Here is a 10,390-nt window from a genome sequence, read left to right on the forward strand (position 1 = left end):
TAGTTATCGTGCTGACATTGCTACCAGAGGCAGTTTGGATCTCTCACGTCAACCGAGGAGAGACGATTTTTACCTGCTATGCACTTCAGCACTCAGCGGTCCTGTTCTGTGAGCTTGTGTGCCACTTACTGGCTGAGCCGTTGTTTTTCCTACATGTTTCCACTTCACAATAACAGCACTTACAGTTGACCGGGAAGCTCTAGGAGGGCAGAAATTGGACAAACTGACTTGTTGGAAAGGTGGCATCCTATGACGTTGCCACATTGAAAATCACTGAGCTCTTCAGTAAGGCCATTCTACAGCCTATCTTTGTCTATGGAGATTGTATTGCCGTGTGCTCAATTTTATACACCTGTCAGGAAGTTGTGTGGCTGAAATAGCTGAATCCACTAATTTCAAGGGATGTCCACATACATTTATTTATACAGTAAGAGTCAAAAGTTTGGACACACCTAATCATTCAAGGGTTTTTCTTTATTTGTACTATTTTCTACATTGTAGAATAATAGTGAAGACATCAAAACTATGAAATAACACATATGGAATCATGTAGTAACCAAAAAAGTTAAATCAAAATATATTTTATATTTGACATTCTTCAAAGTAGCCGCACATTGCCTCGATGACAGGTTTGCACACTCTTGGTATTCGCTCAACCAGCTTCATGAGGTAGTTAGGTGGAATGCATTTCAATTAACCGGTGTGCCTTGTTAAAAGTGAATTTGTAGAATTTCTTTCCTTCTTAATGTGTTTGAGCCAATCAGTTGTGTTGTGACAAGTTAGGGGTGGTATACAGAAGATTGCCCTATTTGGTAAAATACCAAGTCCATATTATGTCAAGAACAGCTCAAATAAGCAAAGAGAAATGACAGTCCATCATTACTTTAAAAACTTATTTGGGATCGGTGTCACGTCCACGGGATGGTTGAGCTAATGTAGGCTAATGCGATTAGCATGAGGTTGTAAGTAACAAGAACATTTCCCAGGACATAGACATATCTGATATTGGTAGAAAGCTTAAATTCTTGTTAATCCAACTGCACTGTTCAATTTACAGTACCTATTACTATTACAGTAATAGAATCCTATTCTATTGTTTGAGGAGAGTGCACAATTTTGAACATGAAAAGTTATTAATAAACATTTAGGTACATTTGGGCAGTCTTGATGCAACATTTTGAACAGAAAATACAATGGTTCATTGGATCAGTCTAAAACTTTGCACATAAACTGCTGCCATCTAGTGGCCAAAATCAATATTGCACCTGGGTTGGAATAATACATTATGGTCTTTCTCTTGCATTTAAAAAATTATAGTACAAAAAAATACAAAATAACGTTTGTTTTTTTCTTTGTATTATCTTTTACCAGATCTATTGTATATTTTCAATTATTTAACACTTTTTTGGTTACTACATTTTTTGGTTACAACACTCCTGTGTTGTGTTGGCTATGTGCTTAGGGTCGTTATCCTGTTGGAAGGTGAACATTCGCCCCAGTCAGAGGTCCTGAGCTATCTGGAGCAGGTTTTCATCAAGGCTCGCTCTGTACTTTGCTCCCTTCATTTTCCCTCGATCCTGACTAGTCTCCCATTCTCTGCCGCTGAAAAACACCCCCACATCATGATGCTGCCACCACCATGCTTCACCATAAGGATGGTGCCAGGTTTCCTCCAGACGTGACGTTCGACATTCAGGCCAAAAAGTTCAATCTTGGTTTCATCAGACCAGGGAATCTTGTTTCTCATGGTCTGAGAGTCTTTTAGGTGTTTTTGGCAAACTCCAATTGGGCTGCTATGTGGCCTTTTACTGAGGAGTGGCTTCCGTCTGGCCTCTCTACCATAAAGGCCTGATTGGTGGAGTTCTGGAGACCAAATCCCTCACCTCCCTGACCAAGGGTCTTCTCCTCAATTGCTCAATTTGGCCTGGAGGACAGCTTTAGGAAGAGTCTTGGTGGCTCCAAACTTATTCCATTTAACAATGACGGAGGCGACTGTGTTCTTGGGGACCTTCATTGTTGCAGAAATGTTTTGGTACCATTCCCCAGATCTGTGCCTGGAAACAATCCTGAGCTCTACAGACAATTCCTTTGACCTCATGGCTTGGTTTTTGCTCTGACATGCACTGTCAACTGTGGGACCTTATACAGACAGGTGTATGCGTTTTCAAATAATGTCCAATCAATTTAATTTACCACATGTGGACTCTAATCAAGTTGTAGAAATATCTCAAAGATGATCAATGGAAACAGGATGCACCTGAGCTTATTTTTGAGTCTCAGAGCAAAGGGTCTGAATACTTATGTGAACAAGGTATCTCTGTTTTTATTTTTTATACATTTGCTAACATTTCTGAAAACCAGTTTTTGCTTTGTCATTATGGGGTATTGTGTGTAGATTGATGAGAAAAAATGATGTCATCAATTTTAGAATAAGGCTGTAATGTAACAAAATGTGGAAAAACTCAAGGGGTCTGAATACTTTCCAAATGCACTGTGCTATAGGAAGCCACCCTTGTAGAATGGTGCAAACAGTGTACTATGACAGTGTACTATGACAGTGCCATTGTCTCCTGCGCTTCCCACCAACATTTTCTCGTGCGCCCACAAATGTTTGGTTTTCCGTGTCTGCATTACTTGCCAGGGAAGGGAAACATTCTGCGATTATTGAAGCATAGTATCAACAAGGTGGCTCTGAGAATATTGATTTCAACATAGGAGCCAACAAATGGGCTCTGTCTGGTATTATCGTGTTGCCTATGCAGTAGTTGCACGATCTTTGTGATTATTGTATATTTTCATAAGCCCTACATACACACTATAGCTAAGTAACTTAGCAATATTTAATGATGTTTTACCAGCAAGATTGATCTGTTAGAATATCTCATTTTAATTGAGGAAGATGTCAAAGCAAGACTGATAAGAGTGAGAGGTGGAAATGCATTATACCAGAGGCGGGTAGACTACAGGTAGGGATTAGGGATGCAGGTGAGGATGTGGATGAAGTAGGCCTAGAACAATAAGTTTAATAAAATGTTTGCCCAACTTAATCATGAATGATTTGCGTTATCTCAATTATCATTCTGTCACTGCATGACAATGTACAATTGGTTCTATTAGGGACAGATAGAAATGTACTGGGGGTGAGGGCTGTCTAGCAGTTGTTTTTTTTGTTACTTCGGGAGGCTTGTGTGTTTTTTTTTTTGGGGGGGGGGGGTTTACATTTGTTCTTCTGCTCGTATTTACCCTATAAACAATGGCTTGACGTACTTTTGATATTACCCTAATAAAGTTTAGAAGCTTTTATGAAGGTTTGATATGGTGTGGCCATTATTAAGCTTAAGCTACTGCAGGCACGATCTCTTTGATAAGAAGGCAGTGCGCCCTGGGCTCCAACTGACTGACAGTTGAACTTGAGGCGAGGAAGACTGTTTCAGGCCTACCAGAGTTACTCCTATAATCTAACAATATAATGCTTGTCTTTATACAAAATATTTGGATAAAAAATGTACAAATTACCCTCCTTCTGTAAGTCTATATCTGTGTAGCCAATAAAGAAATGCATGTCGGTGTCATAGCATGCCACCGGCATATCTCTAAGGGGTTAGGCCTAACCTTCTCTTCCTTTATATAGGGTATATATATTTATTAAAATATGAATATCATACAGTGGACTCAAACCCAGAATCTCTAGTGGCACAGCTAGCACTGCAATGCAGTGCCTTAGATCACTGCGCCACTCGGGAGACCAGAAACAACACCTTCTAATAAAATAAACAAACCCGTAACCCCTTTCCGGTAATCTAAATATCCTTGCTAGACAACCATTTTCAGGTCTTGCTATATATTTTCAAGTAGATTTAAGTCAACACTTGAACTCGACCACTCTGGAACATTAACTCTTCTTGGTAAGCAATTTCAGTGTAGACTTGACCTTGTGTTTTAGGTTATTGTCCTACTGATGGTGGAAAGCAGACTGAACCAGGTTTTCGTCTAGAATTTTGCCTGTGCTTAGCTACATTCGGTTTCATTTTTTTATCCTGAAAAACTCCCCAGTCCTTGATGATTACAAGCATACCCATAACACTGATAAGCTTGAATATATGGAGGGTGGTACTCAGTCATGTGTTGTATTGGATTTTCCCCAAACATAACACTTAATATTTAGGACAAAAAGAGAATTGCTTTGTCACATTTTTTGCAGTATTACTTTAGTGTCTTGTTGGAAACAGGATGCATGTTTTGGAATATTTGTATTCTGTACAGGCTTCCTTCTTTTCACTCTGTCAATTAGGATAGCATTGTGGAGTAACTACAATGTTGTTGATCCATCCTCAGTTTTCTTCTTTAACTATTTTAAAGTCACCATTGGCCTCGTGGTGAAATCCCTGAGCGCTTTCCTTCCTCTCCCGCAACTGAGTTAGGAAGGATGCCTGTATTTTTTTTTTACTTACTGGGTGTATTGATACACCATCCAAAGTGTAATGAATAACTTCACCATGATCAAAGGGATATTCAATGTCTGCTTTTTTATTTTTACCCATCTACCAATAAGTGCCCTTCATTGCGAGGCATTGGAAAAGCTCCCTGGTCTTTGTGGTGGAATCTTGAAATTCACTGCTCGACTGAGGGACCTTACAGATAATTGTATGTGTGGGGTACAAAGATGAGGTAGTAATTCAAAAATCATGTTAAACACTATTAAACACTATTATGCAACTTATGTGACTTGTTAAGCAAATATTTACTCCTGAACTTTCAGCTTTTCATTTGTAATTCATTTGTAAGCAAATTTAAAAACATAATTTCACTTTGACATTATGGGGTATTGTAGTTTAGGCCATTTGACTTGGCCATTCTAACACCTGGATATGTTTATTTTTGAACCATTCCATTGTAGATTTTGCTTTATGTTTTGGATCATTGTCTTGTTAGAAGACAAATCTCCGTCCCAGTCTCAGGTCTTTTGCAGACTCCATCAGGTTCTTCCAGAATGGTCCTGTATTTGGCTCCATCCATCTTCCCATCAATTTTAACCATCTTCCCTGTCCCTGCTGAAGAAAAGCAGGCCCAAACCATGATGCTGCCACCACCATGTTTGACAGTGGGGATGGTGTGTTCAGCTGTGTTGCTTTTACGCCAAACATAACGTTTTGCATTGTTGCCAAAAAGTTCAATTTTGGTTTCATCTGACCAGAGCACCTTCTTCCACATGTTTGGTGTGTCTCCCAGGTGGCTTGTGGCAAACTTTAAACGACACTTTTTATGGATATCTTTAAGAAATGGCTTTCTTCTTGCCACTCTTCCATAAAGGCCAGATTTGTGCAATATACGACTGATTGTTGTCCTATGGACAGAGTCTCCCACCTCAGCTGTAGATCTCTGCAGTTCATCCAGAGTGATCATGGGCCTCTTGGCTGCATCTCTGATCAGTCTTCTCCTTGTATGAGCTGAAAGTTTAGAGGGACGGCCAGGTCTTGGTAGATTTGCAGTGGTCTGATACTCCTTCCATTTCAATATTATCACTTGCACAGTGCTCCTTGGGATGTTTAAAGCTTGGGAAATATTTTTGTATCCAAATCCGGCTTTAAACTTCTTCACAACAGTATCTCGGACCTGCCTGGTGTGTTCCTTGTTCTTCATGATGCTCTCTGCGCTTTTAACGGACCTCTGAGACTATCACAGTGCAGGTGCATTTATACGGAGACTTGATTACACACAGGTGGATTGTATTTATCATCATTAGTCATTTAGGTCAACATTGGATCATTCAGAGATCCTCACTGAACTTCTGGAGAGAGTTTGCTGCACTGAAAGTAAAGGGGCTGAATAATTTTGCACGCCCAATTTTTCAGTTTTTGATTTGTTAAAAAAGTATGAAATATCCAATAAATGTCGTTCCACTTCATGATTGTGTCCCACTTGTTGTTGATTCTTTACAAAAAATACAGTTTTATATCTTTATGTTTGAAGCCTGAAATGTGGCAAAAGGTCTCAAAGTTCAAGGGGGCCGAATACTTTCGCAAGGCACTGTACATTCAGAGCCTTAGATAGAAATATATCCAGAGGTACAGTATACTGTATATATCGTAACAGCTCCACCTTGTCCTCTGCCAAAATTCTCACCATATACACCAACAGTGTTGTTCAATTTAACCCACATAGCCCTCAACACATGTTCAATCTCATCTCTTTTTGCTTGAACCAGGAAGCTCCGCCACGAGAACTTGGTTAAGCTGTATGGTGTGTGCACCAAACAAAGGCCCATCTACATTGTCACAGAGTTCCTCTCCAATGGCTGCCTGGTCAGCTACCTGCGAGAAGGCCTGAAGCAGCACATATCCCTGGAAAAGTGTAAGGACGTCACAGAGGGCATTGCCTACCTGGAGGCTCAGCAGTACATCCACAGAGACCTGGTAAGAGATGTACTTATAAGATATGAGTCAAATAGCTTAGGTTTTGCAGTTTGCACTTTTGGGGGCTATTCCACTGACTGTTGATTTCAAACTAAATCAAGCGCAGCTTGAGAGATTTGAAAGACTCAGCAGGTTTGATACTGATTTGGTACTGTAGGCTACTGTCCTATACTACACTACACAATACTGACCTCAAATAACAAATACTGTGTTCTTCTTCTCAGGCTGCCAGAAACTGCTTGGTAGATACCAATGGGACCATTAAAGTCAATGACTTTTGACTGTCAAGGTAAAGACTGAATGTTGTGCTTGATTCTGGCAGCTTTTACAAATAATCACACACTGCAGAAATACCTGACAAATAAATAAAATCTACAGTTCATTCTTACAGCAATATTATGGAATTAGAGCTACTTCTATGACAAATTAACAACTCTCCCTGTTATTTCAGGTATGTCCTGGATGACGAGTACACCAGCTCTGCAGGCTCCAAGTTCCCTGTGGGCTGGTCACCTCCTGAGGTCCTGTAAATTCAGCAGCAAGTCAGACATCTGGGCTTATGGTTAGTAAAGGCAACCTATCTTGGCCAGGTCCCAGATCTGTAACCAGACTATAACACCAATGAACATAGGAGTTGGCTAGAGCAGACAGATCTGGGAACAGGCTACACCTATCCAGCCTATATTCACAAACTATTTTATTCCGATGATGATAATTTAATACATATTGACAAGGTTAACTTGCTCTCCATAGGGGTCTTAATGTGGGAGGTCTACACCTTGGGAAAACTGCCCTACGAACGGTTAAACAGCAATGAGATAGTGGATAAGGTTTCAAGATGCCATCGCCTCTATCGCCCCCATATGGCCAATGACAGTCTTCACCATCCTGACCAGCTGTTGGCTGGATGTACGTACAGTATACAGAATAATGCCTGGTCCCAGATCTGTGTATTCTATCTTTCCAACTTTTATGGTCATTGTCAAGCCAAACAGCACCGTTCTGGGATAAGGCTAACTAAGTGGGGCTCAAAGATAATGGTCAGAGAAATGGACATACATGTCAGCTTGACAACTTGTAATCTAATTGTTTGCCCCACCCTCATGTATTGTATCTCCTCTTGCGTTGACTGGCAGAAGACGGACGAGAGACCCACCTTTCAGGAGCTGTCGGTGACTGTTCAGGACTTGCTCTACGAGCTCCAGTAGATCCAACCACCATATTCTGATTGAAACACAGTTCACAGACTCACCCCTCTGGCAGATACACTTCCTCATGCAGAAAAGACTGAAGTCTTCGTCAATTCAGGGCCTAATCCATTCTGGACATCATCCATTGGAGAAGTAGATGAAACTTAAACTTAAAGAATTCCTGTGAGAGAGCTGAGAGATGCGTTATGGTTGAACATGGGACTCTTATGACAAACTCCAGTAGTTAAATAAAATCTTATTTGAGGAATGTAACTGTTGGTAATTGAGAACATGCTAGATATGAAATGTTTTTCCTTATTTAATTATTATGTTTTCCTTTATTACTATCATTGGTAAATTGCTTTCAATTAAATATATTATATAGTCCTATCTATTTCTGTAAGATTTCATATGTATTTACTGTCTATCCACTGAAATGTATACTAAGTAGAAATCCATTTTATCAACTGAAAATGTAGCTATGTGGTTTTATAAAACTATTGAGAAAGAACAGTAGCCTGCCTACCTTGCATTGTCTGAGCCTCTATCTCAGAGAAACATTTTGCACATGACATTAAGGATAGTCAGAAAGGGAGACTCAGTATCTCTGAGAGGAAGTTGATCAAATGTATTTACCACGTCATTTTTTTTGGACCCAAATCCAATGAAATGCACTGTTATTAGGGGCGCACTTTCTGATTGGTCGAGCTCTTCCGTTTCCTGTGATGAGCCTAGCCTATCCAACAAACGTGAAGGTCTGTGAATATCTCTGTTCAATTTATAAGCGATTTCTGCATGAACATGGAGAACCAAGGAGCAACAGCAGACCCTCAACTTCAGCAATTCATCGAAATCGAGTCCCAAAAACAAAGGTTTCAGCAGTTGGTTCATCAGATGACTGAAGTGTGTTGGGTAAGAAACGTTTCCGCAATGATATCTAGCAAGCTAGCTAGCTACTTGAACATCAATTGAATGAATGCATAGACAGTTAGCCAATAGTACAATGGGCATGTAGACTCCTTAATTGTACTAGCTAGTTTGTGTTTAGTAGCTAGCTAGTTTGTAATGCCGGTTAGTTACAGCATCCTCTGGACGTCCCAACTCTGACGTTACCCCATTAAAGGTAACGTCAGGATTCCAGATAAAATTTAAACACCTTTTTTTTGTGGTTAGTGTTAAGTTATTCATGCCTGATGCAATGTCCTCCACTCCATGCAATGACGTGATCCAACCAATGATTGAACACCTGTCTCCTCTGGTTCTCCACAGGAGAAATGCATGGACAAACCTGGGCCAAAGCTGGATTCCCGGACAGAGATCTGCTTTGTGAACTGTGTAGAGCGCTTCATTGACACTAGCCAATTCATCCTGAACAGACTGGAGCAGACACAGAGGAGTAAGGTCTCCTTCTCAGAATCCATGTCTGAATAGTCTAGCAACAACCTCCTCGACTGGATGGACTGACAATCAAGATGTGGCTTACAGCAATACCAGCTTTCTATATGGTGCAATGAGAACACTGTCCAAAAACCAGGGTGGGGAAGAAACATGATGTTTTGATAAAAGTTCCTTGGTTTTGCACCTTGCATCATGTCACCAAGACAAATAAAGAGTCGTGGCCAATTTCTCTCACCTAGCAGGACACAAGATTAATGCCACGTTCACGTGCTAGTCAGACCTAGGAAACTCAAATTTCCGACACGCTAACTGGTTGTATTAATACATGTTCCGCGTTCAACAAATGAGCAAGTTGTACACTTCCGAGTTTCCGGCTATTATTTGGTTGATAGCAAATATCTTCGTATTGTTATTCTGAAACTGTTGTAAATTGAATGAAAGAGCCTGTCGCATGTTGATCATATCATGATAACTGAGATGGGAGATCTTTCATTCGTCTGATTTTATAAAAATATTGACCAGCTGTTGAGGTTGTGTCCTGGGGCATTGAAGAGAAGGGACAAATAAATGGGACAGTCAATTTAGCCACCGCCTCGGAAAGCCACTGGAACTCACTGCATTCAGTATCAAGTCAGAGTACGAACAATGTCTTGTTGGGAAAAGGGCATAATCTATAGCTGAAACAAGTGTGCCATTGTATATTTGCAATAAACAACTATATTGCCTAATTTCTCATCGTTGGCCATGACTTGAATACAATGTGGTCCCAGTATTAGGGTATTGCTGCGTAAAATTTTGAAGATAATTGTTTATTCACATACTCAACTAAAGAATCAGCAGTATTTTACAAATAAATTAAGAAATGCAATAGTATGGCACATGCGGTAGGAATGCATTTCAAAAGTGTTTGTCTAGGAAAGAGCCTCAGTTAATACTGATTCATATCCATGATCAGTGAAATAATACAATTAAGGTATTACAGTAACTTGTTAGTCAGATTTTGTTAAATCTTCACACAACCAGTAACTTCTTGTACGAAACACAGATTTAACTGCCTACACTAAGGTAAAAGCTGCATTGCCTTGATTCACAGTAGGTCTTGTGGCATTTTTAAAGACATTAAAATCCAGGAATGAGACCAATAGGCCTATCAATAAGTCAGTGAAAAACAAGGCAGTTCGGTAAACTATTTGATCTCAAAACTAATATCAATACATTCAATTTGATCACACTTCGTGACTTCATATTTTAAAGTGTGTACCTTTAACTCATTCATAGCACTACATACAGTTGAAGTCGGAAGTTTACATACACCTTAGACAAATACATTTAAATTCAGTTTCACGATTCCTGACATTTAATCCTAGTAAAAATTCCCTGTCTTAGGTC

At 39.9% G+C, this 10,390-nt stretch overlaps 1 protein-coding gene and 1 long non-coding RNA gene across 2 annotated transcripts; one reads left to right on the plus strand and one right to left on the minus strand.

Annotated features, from left to right (window-relative positions):
• Window positions 1–5,938: 5,938 nt before the first annotated feature.
• LOC118946048 lies at window positions 5,939–8,215 on the minus strand. Its single transcript, XR_005041181.1, has 3 exons — window positions 8,130–8,215; window positions 7,666–7,795; window positions 5,939–6,937 (listed from the first exon to the last, which is right to left on the minus strand). It is a non-coding gene; the product is annotated as an uncharacterized LOC118946048 (long non-coding RNA).
• Window positions 8,216–8,297: 82 nt separating this feature from the next.
• Window positions 8,298–9,729, plus strand: LOC110505194 (mitochondrial import inner membrane translocase subunit Tim8 A). The gene is made up of 2 exons (XM_021584244.2): window positions 8,298–8,515; window positions 8,873–9,729. The coding sequence occupies exons 1-2, from the start codon at window positions 8,399–8,401 to the stop codon at window positions 9,032–9,034; spliced, it is 279 nt and encodes a 92-aa protein (XP_021439919.1). The 5' UTR covers window positions 8,298–8,398; the 3' UTR covers window positions 9,035–9,729.
• Window positions 9,730–10,390: the final 661 nt, after the last annotated feature.

Source organism: Oncorhynchus mykiss, chromosome 31 (genome assembly GCF_013265735.2).
Source record: "Oncorhynchus mykiss isolate Arlee chromosome 31, USDA_OmykA_1.1, whole genome shotgun sequence".
NCBI lineage: Eukaryota > Metazoa > Chordata > Actinopteri > Salmoniformes > Salmonidae > Oncorhynchus > Oncorhynchus mykiss.

Excerpts from the sequence above, each read along its gene's own strand:
- LOC110505194 (XM_021584244.2), top strand. The coding sequence starts at position 8,399 with ATGAACATGGAGAACCAAGGAGCAACAGCAGACCCTCAACTTCAGCAA. Across the intron at positions 8,516-8,872 it reads AGATGACTGAAGTGTGTTGG|GAGAAATGCATGGACAAACC; the intron begins GTAAGAAACGTT and ends GGTTCTCCACAG.